The sequence below is a fragment of the Phodopus roborovskii genome, unplaced genomic scaffold, assembly GCF_943737965.1.
Source record: "Phodopus roborovskii unplaced genomic scaffold, PHOROB, whole genome shotgun sequence".
Lineage (NCBI taxonomy): Eukaryota > Metazoa > Chordata > Mammalia > Rodentia > Cricetidae > Phodopus > Phodopus roborovskii.
In genome coordinates, this window is record NW_026126410.1 from 21,485,864 (window position 1) to 21,508,556 (window position 22,693).

The 22,693-nt window shown below is 38.0% G+C and overlaps 1 protein-coding gene across 1 annotated transcript in view; it reads right to left on the reverse strand.

Annotated features, from left to right (window-relative positions):
- Positions 1-22,693, reverse strand: part of Spef2 (sperm flagellar 2) — a 157,118-nt gene that overhangs the window by 40,002 nt on the left and 94,423 nt on the right. The window contains exons 22-26 of the mRNA XM_051182532.1: positions 22,152-22,279; positions 21,933-22,071; positions 12,667-12,804; positions 6,742-6,893; positions 1,270-1,450 (exon numbers count right to left, since the gene is read on the reverse strand). Of these exons, the coding sequence (XP_051038489.1) occupies positions 1,270-1,450; positions 6,742-6,893; positions 12,667-12,804; positions 21,933-22,071; positions 22,152-22,279 (738 nt within the window). The remainder of the gene's footprint in view (positions 1-1,269; positions 1,451-6,741; positions 6,894-12,666; positions 12,805-21,932; positions 22,072-22,151; positions 22,280-22,693) is intronic.

A 22,693-nucleotide genomic window follows, 5' to 3' on the forward strand; every position in this document is an offset into this window, starting at 1 on the left:
CAGGCACAAGTACAATGTAGTGTTTCAAAGTTATAGACTTGGGTTAGAAAAGAATTGTTCACTTAAGAGGGCTAAAGTTTGGAAGGTGATGAGAGTGTCTGCACACTTTTACACCTTGTGTCATTCCTCTCTGTGGACTGGTGTCAAGAATAATACTTTCGTGAGTCTGTGAAGTTAGAAAGTTACAGTTCACACATTTTTTTTTTAAATGTTGGCAACATCCACTCCCCTTAAAGGTTCTTTAAAACAAATATGTCAAGAGAGGAGTTTAAAATCACTCAGTGAGGAGAATAAAAGAAAGATGGGGGAGAAAGTAGACTTTGTTATGTGGTAAGGCCAGAAAAAAAGGACCCCAAGGGAAGTTGAGGAGGACCTCCTAGTGTGACATTATGATGACATTCCTCTTCCATGGCTTTCATGAGACCCTTGGGAAGGTTGATACTGTTTTCTTTTTACATGGAGTGCTTCAGTGAAATCAAAGAATTCTTGGCATAAAAGGAAATTAAAACCAAGTGGGCAAAACAGAAACGAAGCAGTAGTCTGCCAACCTTTCTAGTTCTCTGCTGTGAAAGGATAATGCTACTTACCCAATTGTGATTTGGAGAAAATAACATGCAGACAGGTTGAAGTTGGGAAGTGGACGGGCCAATTCGACTTTGTGTTTTCTTTCATGACTTTTTAAAGTACTTCTAAGAATTATACTTCACTCATTAAAACTAAAACCAGCAGAATCACAAAATAGAAAACAACAAACAAAAAGCCCACCATTACCACCACCAACAACAAAACATTGCATTTCTGTTTTTTTCTAGGAAATAAAAAATGTGGCCATGCTGGATATCATTTTTAGATGACAAATTTGGCCAGCACAGGGTAGCACATGTCCCTGTCAACAAGGGTATGGTTTCCATAGGGCCACCATCACACCCTCTCTTGTTTTCTTATCTGCCAGTTGCCTTCCTCTTTAACATTCTATTCACATTTAGGCTTCTGCATTTGCAACCTATGCCAGCACTGAAATGAATCCAAGTATTGTCTCATTTCTTTCATGATTTTAAAGACTTGTTGACTATATCTCTTAACTTCCTATTTCTTTCAGGAAAAAAAAAATCCCACAATAGTTCCTTTAATAATAAAATTTCTGAAAACCATGTATTTTACACCATGATTATGCTTATCATATATATGCTGTATTTGTACCATGTTACCAACCATGTCACTTAAATAATAGGGCTGCTGACAAGAGATGCAACTATAGGTACTGCTTACCATGTGGGAGATGGCTAAGGAAGCCTGCTGCCAGGTGTCCAAAACTATCCTCTCATCTACTTCAAAGTTAGATTCCAAACCTTCTAAGGAAAGATCGATCTTGCCCTTCAGTAATGCTTTCACCTTTGGTTTGATGGTAACATTTTCTGGAGAATTGGATATTCGAGGAACTAGAGGAATTCTTTGGGGGGAGGGGTGAAAAGCAAACCAAAGACACATAAGGGTTTCATTTAACAGAGTTCTATTTCTGTGACAGTGTTAGTTTGTTTTAATTCACATTTCCAAAGTTTTCCTAGAAGAATTATTTTGAAGGGCTATGATTGGAAAATACTATATTATTCACATTTAAGTGGTCTACAAAAGTTTGCTAATAATGGAGAACTCACAGTAAGCAACAACAAGACATTTTTTTTTTCAGATTTAGTTCTCAATAATTAAAAGAAGACGATTAGATAACAGTGATTATGAAGAAAGACACCCCTCCCCAATGTCCCTTTTATGTCATATTTCCAGGGCACGTTTCTCATGAAGGTAAATCAGTATGGGAAAAGTAAACCTAATGAAACATACTCAAGATGCTCAGTGTCATATTAAACAGAAGTGATGTTTGTATGGTTGTCAAGGTGAAGCTTCAGAAGCTCCCCCCCCTTTATGGTAGTGGGGGTTTTCTCTTCATCAAGTTCTGTGGTAAAACATACGAGTGAATCTTGTTCTTCATCTTTTCTCATTAGTATTCTTTCCTTAAGTAGAGATTTTAGAACAATTTCTGAGAGTATAGGCTCACTGATCCTATCAACTCAGTGGTTAACTCAAGTACAAAGAGAGACCTAGGGTACAGTGTTTAGTGTAGTGACAAATATAAAGGGCCTTAAGTTTGGAAAGGAATTGGAAAATTGCAATTCAAAAAATGACTTGGATGAATAATAAGAGACTCTGTTGTAATTTAAGAAAAGTGCATGGGAGAGAAAGATATCATGTGACAGGGTTCAAGCATAGGTTTTTTTTTTTTTTTTTTTTTTAATTGGGGAAAGGGACGAGGGGAGACTAGCCTCTGGAGACAGGAGCATCAGGAGAGAGGAGAAAGAAAAAAGAGGAAGAGATAGAGGGAGAGAAAAAGAGAGAGAAGGATGGGAGGTGGGCATGTATCCTGTCCGAACCCCAAGGATAGGCCAGTACAGATGCCTGAATACTATCAGAGTCAGGACCAACAGCAGGAGTAGCATTGTTTTTATAGAGTCAAGAAGGTGGGGTCTGGAACTGGGATTTAGAAAGATAATTGTGAACTCTGGAAAACACCTAGCTTCCTCTTTTTTGGAAGCATCAAATGAAATTTCTTGAAATTGACACTGATTTTCACACTGATGTGTGAAGGTTTTAATGAGAATGCCTCCATATGTTCATATATTCCAATGCTTAATCCTCAGCTGGTGAACTGTTTGGGAAAGATTAGGAATGGTGGTCTTGGTTACTGGATTAGGTATGCCTTTGTTGGAGGATGTGTGTCACTGGAGTTTGGCTTTGAGGTTTCAAAAACCAGTGCCAGGCCCAGTGTTTTTCTCTCTCTTCCTGCAGATGAGGGGGTAAATCTCTTGGCTACTGCTCCAGTGTCACCCCTGTCTGCTTCCCACCAGGATGATCATGAACTAACCCTCTAAAACTGTAACCAAGCTTCCAATTAGATGCTTTCTTTTATAAGACTTTCTTTGGTCATGCAATATCCTCACAGAAGTAGAAAAGTAACTGTTAGTATTCAGGCATCTGCAATGGCCCATCCTTGGGGTCCTGACAGGATAAGCCCTCAGCTGTAGCCACCTAGAACACCAGCTGTGCACATTCACTACATTCCCTTTTAAAATGGCCCTGCCCACCTCCCATCTCTCTCTCTCCCTCTCTCTCTCTCCCTCTCTCTCTCTCTCACTCTCGCTCTCTTTCTTGCTCTCTCTCTCTCTCCTCTCTCTCCTCTTCTGCTGCTTATGTATCCAGAGGCAACTCTTTCCCTCCCCTATCCCTTCCCTCATTCCCTTCCTGCTAGTAAAAAACCCCTCCACATAATTTCTGTCCAGCTCTTTCTCTCTTGTGCTGCTTTTTAAAATTACAACAGTAACTACAGTAACTATGACTTAGAACTTGAAATTCTGATGATTTAACATAAATATAGAGGCAATGTGCTGAAAATACACTCACACATTGAATTATATCTTAATATTCAATTAAACCTAAATCAAAGCCATTCAAGTTCCAACAATTTCATGTGAGGTGTGTGTGTGTGTGTGTGTGTGTGTGTGTGTGTGTGTGTGTGTATGTGTGTGTGTGTGTGACCATATCTAGACACTTCCATATAACACAAGACTTTGCAGGACAGCAGTTGTGACATGTATCTTAGTGGGTTTATGATCTACTAATTTTAACAAGGATCATTTGTATGGCCATGGGTTTGGAATTATTCACTGGAGTATGACTTACTGGTTGTCACATGGCTGAAGTCAATGACTGTCCTTCCGCCATAATCTGTCCATTGCCAATAGTTTAGCAGAAGGATTTTTGAGCTCCTATCCTACCCATGATTGGTTGTTTACAGGCCCAAATGCAGCTCCTGTGTAGTTTTGTTTGCAATGACAACACAAACAGGCACACACACACACACACACACACACACACACACACACACACACACACACACACACACCCTGATGGTGCATTCTCTAACCTCTATATAGTTTTTTTCTTCATACAGTCTTTCCACTCAGTCCTTCTGTAGGATTCCCAGTGTGGTATAAATGTCATGTTTAGGATTGAGTGCCCATTGATTCTAAGTGTCTTGAGTAGGCATGCTTCTCTGTACTCATGAGGAGGGGGAAGAATGACTATTGTGTGAGGGAGAGAAGAGAGGTGAAGAGTGATACTAACCAGAACTACAAGCACATGAAATTTCCTAAAACCAATTTTAATCAATACTAACTGAAAGGGGATATGGAAATGAGAACAAAGGCAAATGCATAATAGATCTATATTAAAATTGAAGGTAGTTGCTGATGAACATGGGCTTAGAATTCATTTACTGGCAAGAAAAATCCTTGTACTATAGGTAGTAGTTATGTCACTATCAGGAGAAATGAAATTAGATATGCTACTTGAATTTCTGAGCCTTACTTCTTGGAATAATATAAAGACATTATGATCCTTGTTGTTATCATGAGTAATTCTTTATCAACAGTACAACTATTATTTTGAAAATATTACGTGGCTACCATTATTGTTATAGGGTTGTTGGAAGGAATGAAGTAGAAAATCTATGTAAAACTGCTTAACACTGTACTTGTTTCTTTCTATATGTTATAGACTGTGGTTAATTGGTTGGTGAAATGGTTGGTATATTGATTGACTGGTTGTCTCAACCGTTTTGCCACAGCAATGATTTGAGGTTGAGATTGGTACAAAGTTGCTCTGCAAAAAATAAGAACTGTCTGTTCTTCTGTGGGCTTATTGTACTAACCAACATTAATAGCTTCCCCATTATGCCTGCTTTGCTATTATGTGCCAAGAACAGAATGCACCGTCATTGTAGACACTGAAACTTGGTCTCCTGGTGATTCTGATGGTTCCTATTGCCTCTGGTATTTATTATTGTTCTAATTTCAACATTTTCTTAGCAACTTGTTCAATGTTTTTCTTTTATTTGGGACAGGAAGAGGGTGCAGGTTTACCCTTTTGTGTATTCCTTTGTATATATGAGCCTGGCAGAAATATTACATTAGATGAGAGCATCTAAAAATGAAGAAAATGGCCTTGAATCATTGGATAACCTGTGTGGCAATGCCACCTCAAATTATTTTTGGAAGAGGGGAGGGATAAACAAAGTGAGAACATGCAATACTCACCACACCATTAAAATAATGCATAGAAGTAAGAGTAAACCGTTATATATTATCCAATAACAAAAGAGGCCACTCTTTATTAAGTGTTTGATAACTATAGTTTAAGTGTTTCAATTTCCAGAAATGATTCCATATATTTTGCAGATTCTACTTTCTGTAATGTTCATAACCTTGCTTTCACAAGGAAGCATGGAAATGGAGGCTTACATTGAGATGTAGTGACTTGATGGACAAACAACTTATCTTAACCACTTACACAATTAGTAAGTGACAGACTCCAGATTTAAACTAGACAAATCTGGTTTTTAAAGTATATTCATTATGCTATGTTTTGCTTACACAACTCTTATACCTATGTTGACTGAGCAAGCATCTAGGCAAAGAGGCTTCTTTTAAATATAAAACACATAGCTCACGTGCTTGGAGGTTTAAATATAGCATTCAATGTCATCATTTTATTTTATAAATTTAACATTTGCTTGTATTTCTATCTTCGTATCAAGATTTTTTTTTCATGCTTGGCTTAATGACGACCAGGAAATTCTATTCCAAAGTTTCCTACATTTTAAACTTAATTTTCAAATATCACAATTGTTCCTAAGTGATTTTGAATTCTGTTTTCAAGTGCTTTATCTTTTTTTTTAATTTTTTAAAATTTATTTTATATAACAAAGTCCATTTAAATGAAAACAAACATTTATAGACAATATTTGGGAATTTGGGTATTGTTCTTTCCAAACTACTTCGTGCTGGTAAGGGACGCTGTCATGGGTGATTCAAAGAAGATTCAGAAATCCTGGCTGTAGTCTGTAAGGCTGCTTTGTCCAGTCAAGTGCTTTATCTTAAATCATATAAAATTAAGCAAAACTATATCTTAGTGTAAAATGGCTGGAAACTACATTGTGGAATCACTACCACTCCCCTTTCACAGTGACATCTTCTCAGAATGTATATATACAGCTTCACAGAATCTGAGATAGTGTCCTTTTCCCCCAGAATTCATCTACTATATCTATAAAATATTTACTATGTTTTTATTATAGATGATTTATTTAGCTAAAAATGTAATTTGTCTTCATTCTACCACTAAGTTCCTGTTTCTGTTGGCAACAATCTGATGTTAGACTGTTACTATCTTTCAGTCTGGTGAGATCATGATCATATACCATTAGACTTTGACCACTTCTCAAATTCCTCACCTGTAAAAAGGAAAATGGCAATCCCTTCCATTTTAATTCACATAATCTCTCTCTCTCTTTTTCTCATGCATAAAGAGACACACAGAGACACCCTCCCTCTTCCTGCCCCCGATCTGGTTTTTTCCTAATCCCTCACCAGAGGTCTTTGAGGCTAAATGTATTTCTGAATACAAAAGTGACATTGTGCCTAATATCCACAGCACAGAAAACAAGTGATACCTCTCTAACCAAAAGAGAAAATATTTATCACTAGCAAGATAATCATATCAGGTCAAATTAATGTCACATCAAAGTTAGAAAAGAAGTTCAACTTTTTAGAACATTTGGGGGTTTCTATTGAGAGGAACATGTTTTATAATTGCAAAGCAAATACAGCATACCACAATGGTCTGCCTTACCTAAGCTGGTTTTCTGAAATATCTTTACTATCCAGCTGAATCAATGGGATCCGTGTAAATTTCTTATTATCTTCTAGTGGGATTTTGGATTCCATTGCTCTGTAATAATCTTGAAGGAGTCTTTTGGTATCTTGGAAACGGTTCACTTCCGCCTTTAATACAGAAAGTGGAAATCAATACCCAACTAAGAAAGACTAATCTATATGTATTTTTGTGCTATATATGTATACTTAAAGAGAAATTTTAAAACATGTTGGTTGAAAGTAATTTCCCAAGGTTCTTTAATCTTGGTTATTTCTTTGTCCCTAGAGTTTTTCTTAACTATTTAAGAAAGCAAATGATTTTGTATTCTATATGTTTACTGAGTGTGATTCCATTTATGCAGGTGATAGTTTTATTCCTTTTGATAATTGGCACTAGAAATTCTTTAATCAACCACTGAAGTAACTTCTTTGTCCTAGCAATAATTCAGTTGCCTTGAGGTGCCACAGATGATGAATGTACAAGAACAAAATGAAACCAATACAAACTATTTGTGGAAACACAACAAGCAAGAGCACAAAGTGAAACAATCATTCTCTTTGTACAGTTTCCAGTCTTGCTTAATGTGAACAGGATAGACATAACTCAACTTCTCCAGTCTTCTTTGCTCAACTGCTTTGTTGGAGTTAGAAGCAACCCTGAAGGAAATGAGTGATTCAGAGGAGTTGGTTGTGAAATAATTAGCTATTATTCACATGTGCTGTTGTCTATCTCCCTGTCAGTGCAGGTCTGCCCTTGTGGCATACATGTGCTGGGCATGTATAATGTGAGTCCTTAAACAGTTTTAATGCTACAAATGTAGATCCTGGATTTCCAACTGATTCTTTATTATATCATATGGCATATTTGTCCTTCTTTTTGGTAATCTATCTATTACCCCTAGACTTTCCTTTGTGGTGGGGTTGGGTAAGCAAAAATATGAAGTCATGAATGCTGAGCCTTGTATGCAGAGGAAATACATCATATCTTGTTGATTGAAGAGAGAAAATTTTCCTTTTCTTTTTAAAAGAGCAGATGCAACCTAGTGTTTAAAGTGTTTTTGTTTGTTTGTTTTGTTTTTTGCTGTTGTTGAAGGTAGCCTAAGTACATTAATGAAGGGATGGCATATTAATTAGAGGCCTGTTCTTTTCTGTGGAGCGAGGAGCAATGGATCTGGGAGAGAGGAGAGGTGGCTAGAGAAGACTCGGGGGAGATGGCAGAAGGGGAGGCTGCAGTCTGGATATATTGTATGAGAGAAGAATAAAGAAAAAGAAAAACATTGCTTCTGAACTATCCAAAAATAGACTTGTATTACCATATTCACAGTTGACTATCAAGGATGCCTGTTTCTGCACAGCAGTATGCAATAAGAAAAACAAACAAACAAACAAACAAACAAAAAAAAAACCGGGTGCAATAAGATTGTTTTATAGAGAAAATGATTAGATGGATTGTTTATGCTTTTTGCAATATTAAACTCTTCTAGATAAATGACTCAAACAAGATGAAATTAATCTCATGACTGAGTTTTGATGGGAGATGTCATTCTGTATATGTTTCTCATACTGGTTAATAAATAAAGCACTGTTGGCCAATAGGAGAGGAAGATAGGAGGGACTAGGAGACAAGGAGAAAATAGGAAGTAGTAAGGAGGAGTCAAGATGGAAGTCTGGAGAGAGCTGGATGCCAGCCGCCTCCCCGGTAAGAGAAGGCCATGTGAAAATACATAGATCAGCAGAAATGGGTTACTACTTAAGATAGAGCTAGCCAATAAGAAACTAGTACGTGGCCAACAGTATAATATCAAATACAGAGTCTCTGTGCATTATTTGGGGCTGGCGCGGCAGCAGGACAAGACCAGCGGCGGCGGGCGGAAAAACTGTACTCATTACAGAGTTTATATTATGAAATAAAATTAATGTTTGTATATTATTTTAAATTATAGGACATTTTACCGATGATCACAATACTTTGAAATAGCCAGGAAACATGTGATTTTTTTCTTTATCATTGAGTTGAAATATTGATACACGGAATAATCCCATAGCTTAAAGAAAATTATTGGTATGTATTATGTTTCAGTTTGGTAAAACTGCAGGGAAAATTATTTGATTAAATTATACTCTTGGGAACTCACACAATATCACATTTACAATGAATAAGATGCAAATATAAACTTAATATGTGCATATTGAGTATTGGCAATTTGGAAACCTGAATAAATGTGTGTGTGGGGTTTACAAAAATCTATTAGTCATTGAATCAATACATTGTATTATTGGACAAATAAAGTGTGAAACCTGGAAAGTATTTCTTTTTTAACTTAGAGCATTGTACTACTCACTAATTACCAGGTTTGGATGACCATAGTTTATAGAGTCAGTATTTGAAATTGTCCTGGGATCTGTCCCCAAGAATTACATTATGACAGTAATTGTTTTGTATAAAATACTAACTCATTTTAAGGGGAATAACTTGATACAAATATAAACAAATTTGAATAGGGTATCACACCATATTCAGAATTCTCCTCTAAGAAAATGAATCATGATTCTTCTCACATTTATAACAAATAAATAACCCTCTGCTATGTGACTTCTTTGGTGTTGGAGTTTCAGATTTTGCTTTTCTTTTTGTGGGGCACTCTGGATTGAACCTAGGTCCTCCAGCATTCTAACAAAGTACTTTTACTTCATGTTTGACACATGTGCCCAGCCTTCTGGTTTATTTATTTCTGAGATGGGATCTTATTACGTTTCCCAGACTAACTGTGAACTCCCTGTGGGCCCTGATCTTGTGATTCCCCCTTCCTCAGCCTCTGGGGTAGGTGTGACTTACAGGTTTGTGAAGCCAGTACCAGCTTAGAAAGTCTTCTCTGAACTTTATGGTGTGGGGAACTTATTGTAGAGGCTGTCCATGAACATCTTGTTAGAATAAATGAGTGAAACCTCTGCATGATCAAGCAGGTTTAGAAATTCAACACTAATATGCCAGAATGATTTCTTTACCCATGGAGCATCATAGTGCCTAACGATGTAGCAGGCTCATCTGTCTCCAGGGAGGCAGAGAGGAAGGTAACATTATGCAGTACTTCCTAAAGTCAATTCATGTAATTACAACGTTTTCCAGATCAGTTTGGGAGACAAATTTCTTGGGAATCCATTTTGGGAAGCAATTATCTAGCTGTTTGTGAACTAGCACATTCAACTGAAGGTTTTCTCAAGGCTTGTTACCTTCAGTCCTTGACAAACATTAAGGTTTCTGGTTTTGAGTGTCTTGGACAAAATGCAAGCTACCTCAGCTGTCTAGTATTTGATGGGTAGTTCCATCATCACATTCTTTTCTATGTGCTGAGATAAAAGTTGCTCTATGTGCACCTTTTGTTTTTATAGGGTTTATTGAGTGTTGCCACACAAAGCTCTTTGTGAAGCTGAACAACTTGGACAGTGTTGTTGACATAGTGGTGTTCCAGAAGGAGTACTGTCTCTGCCAGCACGGTCAATCCAAATCCATGTTCCTTCTTTCCCTTACTAGACACAACTATTGGACAAACAGTTCCACCCCAGTTTGCTTCAGTTTCCTTCTCTATGAAATGAGGATAACAATAGAACCTTCCATGTAAACTATCATGATGCTGTCATGATAGTTTACTGTGTTCTTTAAATTTCTAAGAGTAGTGCCCAGCATGTACTCTGCTATTCTATTTTATTTTGTCTTGTAGGATGTGGGTATTGGGCCAATGTTTGAAATCTATATATTAATGAACTGTAGAGTCACACCTAGTCCACAGGAATCATTTATGGCTCTGACACATGAAAGTGACTCATGGAAGTCTGCTGTACCTTCATTATTGGATTGTAGCTACTTCTTCCATAAGCATTTGGTAAAACCTGTTCATAATATTTTCTCTTTACACATTCAAATAGATACCACAAGCTTCTGCTCAGATGAGTTTAGGCTAGTTTTATACTTTATAATAGTCTTTTGGGTAAGTGATGCATTAGAGAGCTAAATGTACTCCTTGATACACGTAATAACATGCTTAACAATGATTGGAACTCTTTAAATCTCTCTTATCCTCATAGTCCAGCTTTGTAACATGCCTTAATAGTTTGCCTTGGTCTGATATCCTGATTTCTTCATACCTCCCACGTAAAGATAATATAGTTCTTCTTCATTCATAGGGGACACCTTCAAGCTCTTTATTTAATACCTGACTAATACCTTTGTTTCTCTGCAGAGAATATACAGCATTGATATAATTAAAAAGGGAAAATTTTCATTCCAAGTAAAATGAAACACTATAAATTGGTGCACAATGAAACATCAAAAGATTTACCACATCATTGCTGAAACAAAGCACAACTTTCCTCCAGCAGATGTGAGAGACAGTTTATTCTAAACAACATGGATTTAGGTTGCTCTAAACCATATTATTCATTGTGGAAGAAGCTTCAGAGGATCTAAGGCAGTCAGTAAAAAAATTAATTCATCTGTCAAATAAATTGATGGGAGCATTAGTGGGCAAGATATATTTTAACAGAAAAGCAAAACAACACCCCCCAACACACACACACCCTACAATCAGGTAAAGGCAACTGAAACCATGGAAAGGGTACTAGTAAGGTGGGGAGTGCTATAATTTCTGGTGTTTTTGGAGATTCTGTCAATTTTTCAGGCCTGCCTTGGAGTAGGGATTGTCCCTTTGAAGGCCGGAACTACTAGAATGGATGGGTCATTTTTTCAAAAGAGATTCTTAGACCTATTATGTCTAAGAAATAGATATAAGCAGAAAGATTTTATCATCTTCTAAATTACCTTCCAAGACGCTCCAGGGCTAAGAGTCTGGGAGAAGTGTGTCTAAAATTAGTGATGCTCAGGGTTCAGACTCTCAGCCCCTGGCCTCCATCAATACTTCAGGAAACTGGTCCATTGTATTATTTTGAAATAAATATTTTAAGACAGGCCTTTTATCAGTTTTGTAACCCAGGAATACCTTCCTCAAGATCAGAAACCCTGTCTTTGCAGTACAGTTATTTCTCATGGCAGAGAGCATTTCAAGGTTCCTATATGAGGGAAGGAAAATAACTTCTGTGGATGTCTTCAATTGTAAACCTTCTCCTACAATGAAAATGGGAGGTAGTTCAATTAACAAACAAAGCTGTGGCTGGAGAGGTGTCTCAGGATTAAGAGAGTATACCCCCTTTTCACAGGACTATAGTTGCCAGCATCTACATTAGGTGGCTCACAGCTACCGGAAACCCCAACTCTGGCTTGGCTCAAAGTTTTGTTCTTGTCTACACAGGCACTGAGAAGGTGCCCCAAGCCACAATCTCACACACAGCTACACATGAAGTTAAAAGCTTATATTACAAAGCAAAGACAACTGATCTCATCCCTCCTCTTGCCCCAGCCCTTGATCCCTCAAACCTATCTATAGGTACTTCGTTAATGAGGGATCTATCAGCTAAAGACTAGTTTGCACTTTGTCTTCTGGCCACAGAAATTGTACCCATGATTGTAATGGAGTCCCCAAATTATGACAAGGCAGCTTTACTGGGTTTAGGTGGCCACTTTTAAGTATTTGCCAGTCTGATCAAGTAGGCACCCCAGTTGCAGACAATGTCCCTGCAATCTCACAGAATATATACAGGACAGCAGAACTAGTGAGTAGCTGCTTGAGACGCATTGCCTGAGTGATTGCTTGGCTGAGATAAAAAACAAATTTGTTAAAAAAAAATTTTGTTAGCTAATTTTCTTGGCAAGCCAGAATGCATACCGAGCAGAGAATGCATACCACACAAGGTATAATAAGCAAAATTATCCTAACATTCCCAAAGGAGTTGTTCCATGAGGAATAAGGCTACAAAGGGAGTCTGTGCCACTGTGTCTGGTCACTCTTACCTGCATCAGGGAAAAGAAGTGATTCATAATTATTCCGACAGAGTCCTGCAGCCAGCTCTCATTAATGATATCAATCCTTTCCTGTTCTGCCTCCTCCTTCCTGGCCTCACAGATGTCCCAGAGGCGGTCTCGTAGATCCTGAGTGGAAAGACAAACAGCGTGGCTGTGCATGAGAGTCGAGCCTTGTACAGTCTCAGTGCCATGCACCTGAGGTCCTTTGGTTCTGGAGATGTCACTAAAGGGGACATGCCTAACAAGTTCGTGTGTTAGAGTTATTCAGAGAGCAATCACATCTCTTGTTCTCTTGGACCATAGTTCTCACAAATCCATTCCCATCACCTTATGCATGGGTGGCCCTATTTGTGTGTCAGCTTTTTGTTGATAAACTTGTTTGGATACAAATCACTTTATGTGAATTAAAACCAACAACTGTCTGTTGTTGGTGTAAAAGGTACATTGTTACATTTGAACCAAAGACATTAATTTGTTAACTATCAGAGGTAGGGAATCATTTGTCAGCAAAATGTTTAAGCTTAGTGGGATGCTCAACAACAGCTCAAGAGCATACCAGACTAAGAACAATAAGGAAGAATATGAATAGGACAATATACTTAATATTTACATATAGTAATCAGTCTATAGTATGGGCATTCAGGGATACTTCATTTATTTCATAAATTGCATGTAACTATGCCAAAATTTTAATTTAAAAATTATGGTGGTTCTGTGTATTGGGTTATTCTTAAACATGTTGTTGATGTATGTGCATAAGCCTTTGGATGCCTGAAAGCAGGAACAGGTGGCTCGTTATCTTCATTTGTGTAAGAGGACACTGGGTCACAGGGAAGGCGTTTTCCTTGGGTGAGTGAATGGTGAAGCTAGGACGTGAATCTTCGAGTCCAATTAATGTGTAGCACTATGCTATGCATTATAATTGATAGTGGATAAAAGAGGAATTCAAGCAGGAAGTGCTTTAGAGGCTGTAGTGATTGATATATCACTTCTAGGGAGATAAACACGATCAATCTGTCTTCATGTGTCCAACAATACTCCATGGAGAAACAGTTTGATTGGGAGTTTCCATGCCTGGACATAGATACACACCACTACTGCCACCTAATATGTTAATCTCCTTGCCATGTTCTTTTTTTTCCTTTTCACATATGGAATATGATAGTTACTGGTGAGAACCTAGGATCATGGATGTGCAGATGAAATTAGACAGTGACAGCAAATACAAATAGTGTATGCTCAGTATTTAGAAGTATTTATGTCACTGCATTATATAATCAATGTGTCGAAAACCGTAGCAAAGAAAGGGGATACAAACAGTAGTTTAAAAGTTTCATTATTTTCAAGATCCTCTATGTATAAAATACAAGAAGGAGAGAGCTATAATTTCAACCAACATCATCTATACCACTTTAAAAACAAAAAAACAAAAAAACAGATGTGAAGCCTGATGAGGTGGAGCACACTTTTAAACCCAGCACGTGGAGGGGGAAGGGGAGGCAGGTTTGAATTTGAGGATAACCTGGTCTATATTGTTTCAGGTAAGCCAGGGCTACAAAGAGAAATCCTGCCTTGAAAAAACAAAAAACAAAACAAAACAAAACAAACAAACAAACAAAATGGATATAGGTTGGCCCCTGATCCTGCTGCTCCTGTCTCTGGTCCCCATCGAGAGCACCTTTGGAGCTCTGATACACCCCCACCCATCCCCACCGCCAGCCTACCCCCCTACCCTGTGCCCTACCCTACCCACGGTCCTGCTGCTCTGGTTGAGCACTGGGACAGAGGGTAGACCCAACAGCCCACCCTACTTCGGAGACTTCTCGGAGCAACTCTGAACAATGGAGACTATCCACGCGGGAACACCCATAATTTCCACCTGCTAGGTCTCTGACTCCGCCTCCAGTCCTCTGCTGGAGTCCTGCCTCCTCCCCCCCCCAGAGAACCACCTATCTCTGCGAGACCACTGTGAGTACCTGCTGGCATCTTCTTCTGGATCCTCATCCTTGATCCCATCCCTGGATCCCTGTCTGCGGAGAAACCTCCTAGAGAGCTTGGACCACACAGAGCTACAGATATTGAATCTCAGAATCACATAAGCCCATCGGGGAAGTACCATAGAGAGAGGGGGAGATCCCACCAACACCTACTGGAAGAAGCTATGGGAAGACGGCAATACAAGAAAACACCTAACAACAGAAAGACAAGCATGACACCACCAGAAACTAGGGAATCTACACCAACTAGAATGGAACACAACAACAAAGCAGAGGAAGCAGAAGGGTACGACTTAAAAATTACCATCATAAAAATGATAGAGGCCCTCAAAGAAGATGTGAGAAAATCCCTTAAAGAAATGGAGGAAAAAAACAAACAAAAAAGTGGAAGAAATGAACAAATTCCTTAAGGAAAGTACAGAAAGGCAAGAAAAAACAATTAAGCAGGTGAAGGAAACAGTTCAAGACTTGAAAACTGAAACAGAGAAAATAAAGGCAACACAAACTGAAGGAATGCTGGAAATAGAAAAGCTGGGCAAAAAATTGGCAACTACGGACACAAGCATAACCAACAGAATTCAAGAGATGGAAGACAGAATCTCAGGCGCAGAAGATAAACTAGAAGAAATAGATTCATTGACCAAAGAAAATCATAAATACAACAAATCCTTAACACAAAACATCCAGGAAATATGGGACACCATGAAAAGGCCAAACCTAAGAATAATAGGCATAGAGGAAGATGAGGACACCCAGCTCAAAGGTGCCGAAAACATTCAACAAAATCATTGAGGAAAACTTTCCAAATCTGAAGAAGGACATGCCCATGAAAGTCCAAGAAGCATACCGAACCCCAAATAGGCTGGACCAAAGAAAAAAGACCCCTCGACATATAATAATCAAAACACCTAGCATACAGAATAAAGAAAGAATATTAAGAGCAGCGAAGGAAAAAGGAGAGGTAACATATAAAAGCAGACCAATCAAAATTACACCTGACTTCTCCATGGAAACCCTCAAGGCCAGAAGGTCCTGGATAGATGTTCTAAAAGTATTAAGAGAACACGGATGCCAGCCTAGGTTTCCTGAACATAACTCTAGGGGCACAGACACTGAGAGAAACAATAAATGGGACCTCTTCAAACTTAGAAGCTTCTGTAAGGCAAAGGACACAGTGGACAAGACCAAACGGCAGCGCACAGACTGGGAAAAGATTTTCACCAATCCTATATCCGACAAAGGGCTGATCTCCAAAATATACAAAGAACTCAAGAAACTAGTCAACAAAACACCAAATAACCCTATTAAAAAATGGGGTACAGAACTGAAGAAAGAATTCTCAATAGAGGAAATCAAAAAGGCTGAAAGACACTTAAGAAAATGCTCCACATCCTTAGCTATCAGGGAAATGCAAATCAAAACAACTTTGAGATACCATCTTACTCCTGCCAGAATGGCTAAAATTAGAAACACCAATGATGACTTATGTTGGAGAGAATGTGGAGAAAGTGGAACACTCCTCCACTGCTGGTGGGAGTGCAAACTCATACAGCCATTTTGGAGATCAGTATGGCGATTCCTCAGGAAAATGGGAATTAGTTTACCACAGGACCCGGCAATCCCCCTCTTAGGCATATACCCAAAGGATTCACATCCATAACAGCGCCCCTTACCAGCAGGAAGTAGTTTGGAAAGAACAGCATCCAAATTCCCAAATATTGTGTATAAATGTTTGTTTTCATTTAATTGGACTTTGCTATATAAAATAAATTTAAAAAATGGATATACATAAGCCTTTTCTCAAACCTGCGTTTATTTATGGCATTAAAGGAAGTCAAGTTTTGTTTAGGCGTTGCCATTTTCTCTACTGTGTACTCCTGCTGAGATCTGCTGTTTAAAAGTCTTACAGTATTTTCAATAAGGCTCCTTTAGTCCAAACATACAGAGCCTTTCAAGAAGAAACCATTCTTGGTTCCTAGAATCCATGAGTATATACTAATAACGAAAGTTTACTCAAAAGAAAAGATGCTGTCTTGTTCTCTCCTTGCATGCTTGTGAGCAATGACTTTGCCTGTGATATGGTTTGATATTTTAATTTTCATGTGTATTTTCCTCATTTGTCAAGTAGTTGCATTATGCTTTTTATTCTCATTAATTCATTTCTTCTTTCTCAAGTTTAATTTCTGTATCCTTTTTGAAACTATATATATTCTTTCATGTATACAGACAAAGTTAATCAAAGTAAATTAATTCTCTCACACAGACTACATATATGTATATTTAATTATATTATAAGTACACACATGCATATTATATATTATTACTCAGTGCTGACATCTCTGAGGGTCCTCTTAAAATATTATCTAGTTTATTATAAATAATTATATAGATCTCTACTATAGCTATATATTTCAAATATTTAAAAGCAAAATTGAAAAATAAAGGTGAACTTAACATTTAATCCTAGGTTGGAATATTTTTAAATTGGCCACTAAAAACACTATAGCGTTCTTATAAATATAGAAAATATTTCTGTATTTACTTACATAAACATTAAAAACTCTGCATAAAACCTCATTTCAAATAAGCTTAATATCAAATTGGGAATATATATTTATATTATCAGTGAGTGGTAGTTATGCATAATATATAAAGAAGACATACTAATCAATAAGAAAAAAGAGCCGAATTCAGGAGAAAAGTAAGTAGGAATCATAATCAGGACCCAGAAGAAAGGAACAAATGGTCATTAAACAGGAAAGAAAGAGTAACTTCAAATGCAAAGTGAAAAAAATGCAAATTTTAAGAAACACTTATATTTTACCCACTAAATTGCCAAAATTTCAAACATAAAGTAGAATTAATATTGGATGCATTCACATAACCTGTTGTTTCAAGTAAAACTGAATTCTCTGTTATTAATTGTTAAACTAAAGCAAAAATAGGAATTTGTAAGTTCTCAAATGTCTCAAAAATATGAAACATAGCATAATATTTCACTCAGTAATTTTAACATTTACTTTTGTTCTTAAAAATTAGCCCAAAAATTGTTTATTATTAATGGCAGTACGTATATAACTGGTTGAAATCTTATGGTATAATTTTATATTAAAATTGACACATAATTTATATTAAAATTGGTACATAACAAAATTTTTAATGATGTATGATTAATGATGGATACATATTCAACAAATTATAATAATGTTCACTAGTCATGTCATTTAGTCCTAAAAATGTTTTAGATGAATTTTTATTCATTAATAAAGCATGTATTGATGAATAAAAAATGGTGAAAAGCAGTATGTGTACTGTGTTATCATTTTTTGAAAATAATAGCAGCTACTATTGACAGAGATTATGTATTTTTTATAATTTCTACTCATTATTCAGTTATCTACAAGTAAGATATGGGGCATTTGAGTGTAGAAAAGGAATGAAAGGAACAAATGACTGAATGTCACAGTTCTCTGCCCATAAGCATCTACTACGAGAAAGAGACATACAGGAGAGCTACTTTAGGGCTGGATATATGAATGGGTGGGCAAGAGATAGAAAGAAAAAGCAGTTGTAGGATTTATAGATGCATGATTTTCTCCCCTTGAGACAGGGTTTCTCTGTGTAGTTAGTCCTGGCTGTCCTTGAACTCACTCTGTAGACCAAGCTGGCCTCAGATTCACAGAGATCTGCATGCCTCTGCCTCTTGAGTGCTGGGATTAAAGGTATGTGCCACCACTGCCTGGTTTATATGCCTGATTTTGAGGAATGTTTAAGAATAGGTAACAGGTGAACACCTCTTATGTTAAATAAAGCCTTTGGAACCTCCCTGTCACCCAGGTGTTCTGGCTGCCTTATTGTTTTTGTGGGCGGATCATAAATTGGTTTCCCAGCTGATTTTCCTGATTAATCACTTCCCATAGGAGCTTTTAACTCCATAAATCAAGGTTTCCTTTCTACACTATAAGATGACTCCAGGCCTTAGGTAATATGGCCCCACATAGTCTCTCTGATCTCATCAGTAGTCCTCTGGTCTATGCTCACTTTGTTCTCTGCTTTTTCATAACCCTGCATATATGAGGACTCCTCCTGACCTCCATATCTTTATTCCCCACTCTGACTGATATAACTTACTCCACACAAGCACAAGGTTTACTACAGTATCCTTGCCCTTGGCCTGTTAAAATATCTCTAAGCAGGGTTTTCTACATCCACAACAAGCAAAATAGTTGCAGAAATGCTTCAGCCTCTTGCCCGTTTCCTTGATGCCTTCATAGGTTTAGCAAACAAACAAACATAATGACAAACTCACCTTATGGTTATTGGTTTTTGATTATTCTGTCTCCTGGCTACCAGCATGGAAATATTTTGGAGTCATAGACTTTGTGTTCACCTGTTAAACCCTAGCCCTGTGGACATAATAAATGCTTTGATATTTTCTGAACAAATGATGAACATTGGGGTAGAGTTTGGCAATATATTTGTTACACAAATGAATATAGAGATACCTTGTATAGAAATTTCCTCCAAGTTGATACATTTGATCTTGGAAGGAAGCTGGTTAAGACCTATAGGTCAGGTGTGGTGCATTTATCATTAATCCCAGCACTTGGGAGTGGAGGCAGGGGTATCTATGTAAGTTTGAAATTTTCCTGGTCTACACAGTGAGCTTCAGATCACCTGAGGCTATACAGTGAGATTTTTGCCTCAAACAAACACACTCACTGAATAAGTTCTAAGGGGAGGTGAAATATTCCATCTTGTGGAGAAATAGCTCCTTAAGGCTCAGGAAATTCTAAAGGAAGGCTCATTGAAATTCAGGAAGTAAACAACCCAGATGCCTCAAGAGGTCCCTCAAACTAAGGTGTCCCAGAGCTCCTCCCCAAACAATTTAGACCCTACTACTGAAGAAACCACCTTTATTAGTCAAAGGACCCAAGGAAATCAAGTCACTATTGACCAGGAAGCCTCCTCCCTTCATGCTAGCTCTTACAGTACAGAAAGATGCTATGCAGGCTGCTGGATGAATTAAGCAGACTTTCTGATTGGCATAAAGCCCACACTACAGGAGCAAACACATACCTGGTAATGTAAGTCTGGCCACAAGGATGAACCAAGACTATTATTTTTACTTAATAGACATAGTATCAAATTACTGTCTATATTCATTTCTTTCTATCTATAGATTTGTGGAGTTCTCAGATCTCATTAGAAAAATTTCTTTGTGCAGTGGCTAGTGGCTAACATAGAAACTCATGAATGGTCAAAGTAGAAAGAATAAGTGATTTGGGTGTACTCAACCATAAATGGGACAGCTCTATCACAGCCCCATCCAATAATTTAGGGACTATTGAAGAAGAGGTTGTAGAAATACTGTAAAAGCCAGAGGTCAGGGAGGACTGGAACAAATTAGTGTTTTCTGGATGACAGAACTTCTATACTCAAAAACTCATAGCAGGTGTGGTTGACTGACTGCATAAGACCTTCAAAAGATCAAGCCAGTCAAATTTCTAGCATGGAGTGGTGGTGGTGTGGTGGTGGTGGTGGAGAGGTTCATGAGCTCCTACCCCAAATTGAGTTTCTACAGACAATTGATGGCTTCTGGAGGAGGAAGAGTCTGTTTTCTTTAGGGCTGTGACTCCTGATAGTTTGACAATGCTGCAGTGATGGCTCATACCCAGACATAGACAATATAAACTGAATTTAAAAAAAGAAGATAATTTGTGGGAGTTACAGTGGTAAGGATGGATCTTGAAGTTAATGAGAAGAGCTGAGGTGAATATGTTCAAAATACATTTGATGGGAGATGCCATTCTGTATATATGTTTTTCATACTGGTTAAAGAATAAAGCACTGTTGGCCAATAGGAAAGGAAGATAGGAGGGACTAGGAGACAAGGAGGAAAGATGAAGTAGTAAGGAGGAGTCAAGATGGAGAGTCTGAAGAGAGCTGGACACCAGCCGGCTCTCCGAGGGTAAGAGGAACCACGTGGAAATACATAGATTAGCAGAAATGGGCTACTACTTAAGACAGAGCTAGCCGATAAGAAACTAGTAACTGGCCAACAGCATTATATCAAATACAGAGTCTCAGTGTGTTAATTGGGGCTGGTGCGGCGGCGGGACAAGACCAGCGGCAGGAGGAAAAACCATACTCCTTACATACATTGTATGAAATTCTCAAGAAAAATTTTGAAAAAGTCCCTGTAACTGTCCAGATATATTGGACTACTCTGTTCTCAAGCTTATACAAGCATGAGGGACTATTGAAGGGCACTCCTACCTTGGAACAGGCAGATCACATGCTGCCTAGAAGAGGCTCTGACAAGTCTAACTGCCTAAAAGAGGCAGAGAGTGGTTGAGCTACCTGGAAGAGACATTTTCCAACCAGTCAAGCTGCTTGCAAGTTATGCAGTGAGCTCCAGGTTTCCAGCTTTGTGAGCCATCACCCATGCTGGGTAAGCTTTTGATCCAACAACTTTTGTGTCATTTATAGTCCTGTAAGTAACCCCTCACCATTAGTTTATCAAGCTGGAATCTGGTGGCATCATCTGCTGTGGATTCCCTGTGTAGACACATTTCCTGAGGAAAAGTGTCACATGACAAGACCATAATAATATTTGACTCTTAGTAACCAATATAAGATAGTTTCAAGGTATTGTTCTGATGATATAAGGGAAGGCTGTTACTATACACATGGAAGATGATGGGTATGAAGCTGAATGGGGCTTCTTAATCACTAGAAGCCCTTTCCTAAAATATCAAAGCAATAAACTTGACTCACAAACTTGCAAAAAAAGAGAAAAATACACTTGCCTTTTCAACTTCTAAATACAATACTTGATAGAGATATAAAAATACGTGGAATATGTCGCCAGACCCCAAAATATCTAGTCAATGGAGGCAAGTATGAGTTATCCTCTTTTTCTTTCTTGCTCCTGTTAGGCTGTGTAACTAGATTCAGGATAGGCATGTAATAACACAGGTAGGTGGGCCAACAGAAAGTCTACAAAGAGTCTACAAAGCAGATGACAAGGATGCTCCTGCACTGCTGATGTCAGCTTCTCTTCTAAGAGCACTATATATGTATTCTGAACCCAAAGTGAAGAGCAGCCAGTCCTTTGTGAAGTTACTAACTTCATTGCATTCCAATCCTTCGATCTCTGAGGACAGTAGGGGGATGGGAGGGGGGAGTAGGGGACTGCAGATGAGGAAATGAAAATGAGGTGACCCTGGCCCACCGGGTCATAGCAGTCCTTACATTCACTCTTTGGTGTAGCTCAGCCTTTGTTTCCTCATCTTCCCACAGGTCTTCCGGAACAGAGTTGAAATCAGCCTGCCACTGAGATACAAAGTCTTGCTTGTGATCTGGACGCCTTAGAAATTCCTGGAAACTTGTTCTGTAAGTAAGGAAGAGAATGAGATGGATCTTTGTCCTACCTAATCATGACAAAAGTCTGACCTTGGGGATTTAACTCACCTAGTTTCATATAAATAAGAAAGGATAGTGTGTTGGTTTTCTCTAAGATATCGAAGTACTGTTTTGATATTGTTCATGTAGGATTTCTCTATCAGTTCCCAGTAAGGTACTAAAAATGAAGGTAGTTCCTGTTAAACAATAAAGAATAGAAATCAGGGTTTGAAAAATGAAAATTCTTGTGACTAGCTGGGTCAAAAGAACATTAGTAGTCAATATCAAGTCCCAACACAATTACCTGAAACACACCTTCTAAAATGTTTTAGTTCTCATTTGTCTTCAGAAGATAATTCCTGTTCCAAAGAATCTGCATGTCTCAGCACAGACATTATTTCTTCCAGAAACCCTTCTCTGGAAGTCAGTTTGAAAGGTTATCCTCAGACCTTCTATGTCTCTGCCTTAGCATCCTGTACACCGGTTGTTATAATACTGGCAACATTAATTCTGTTTGTCTGTGCTTTATTCTAAAATATCAGCCCCATTCAGTCAGGAACTATAGTTGTCTTGATCAGCACTTTATAGTCTTATCCTGTAATCACATGGTT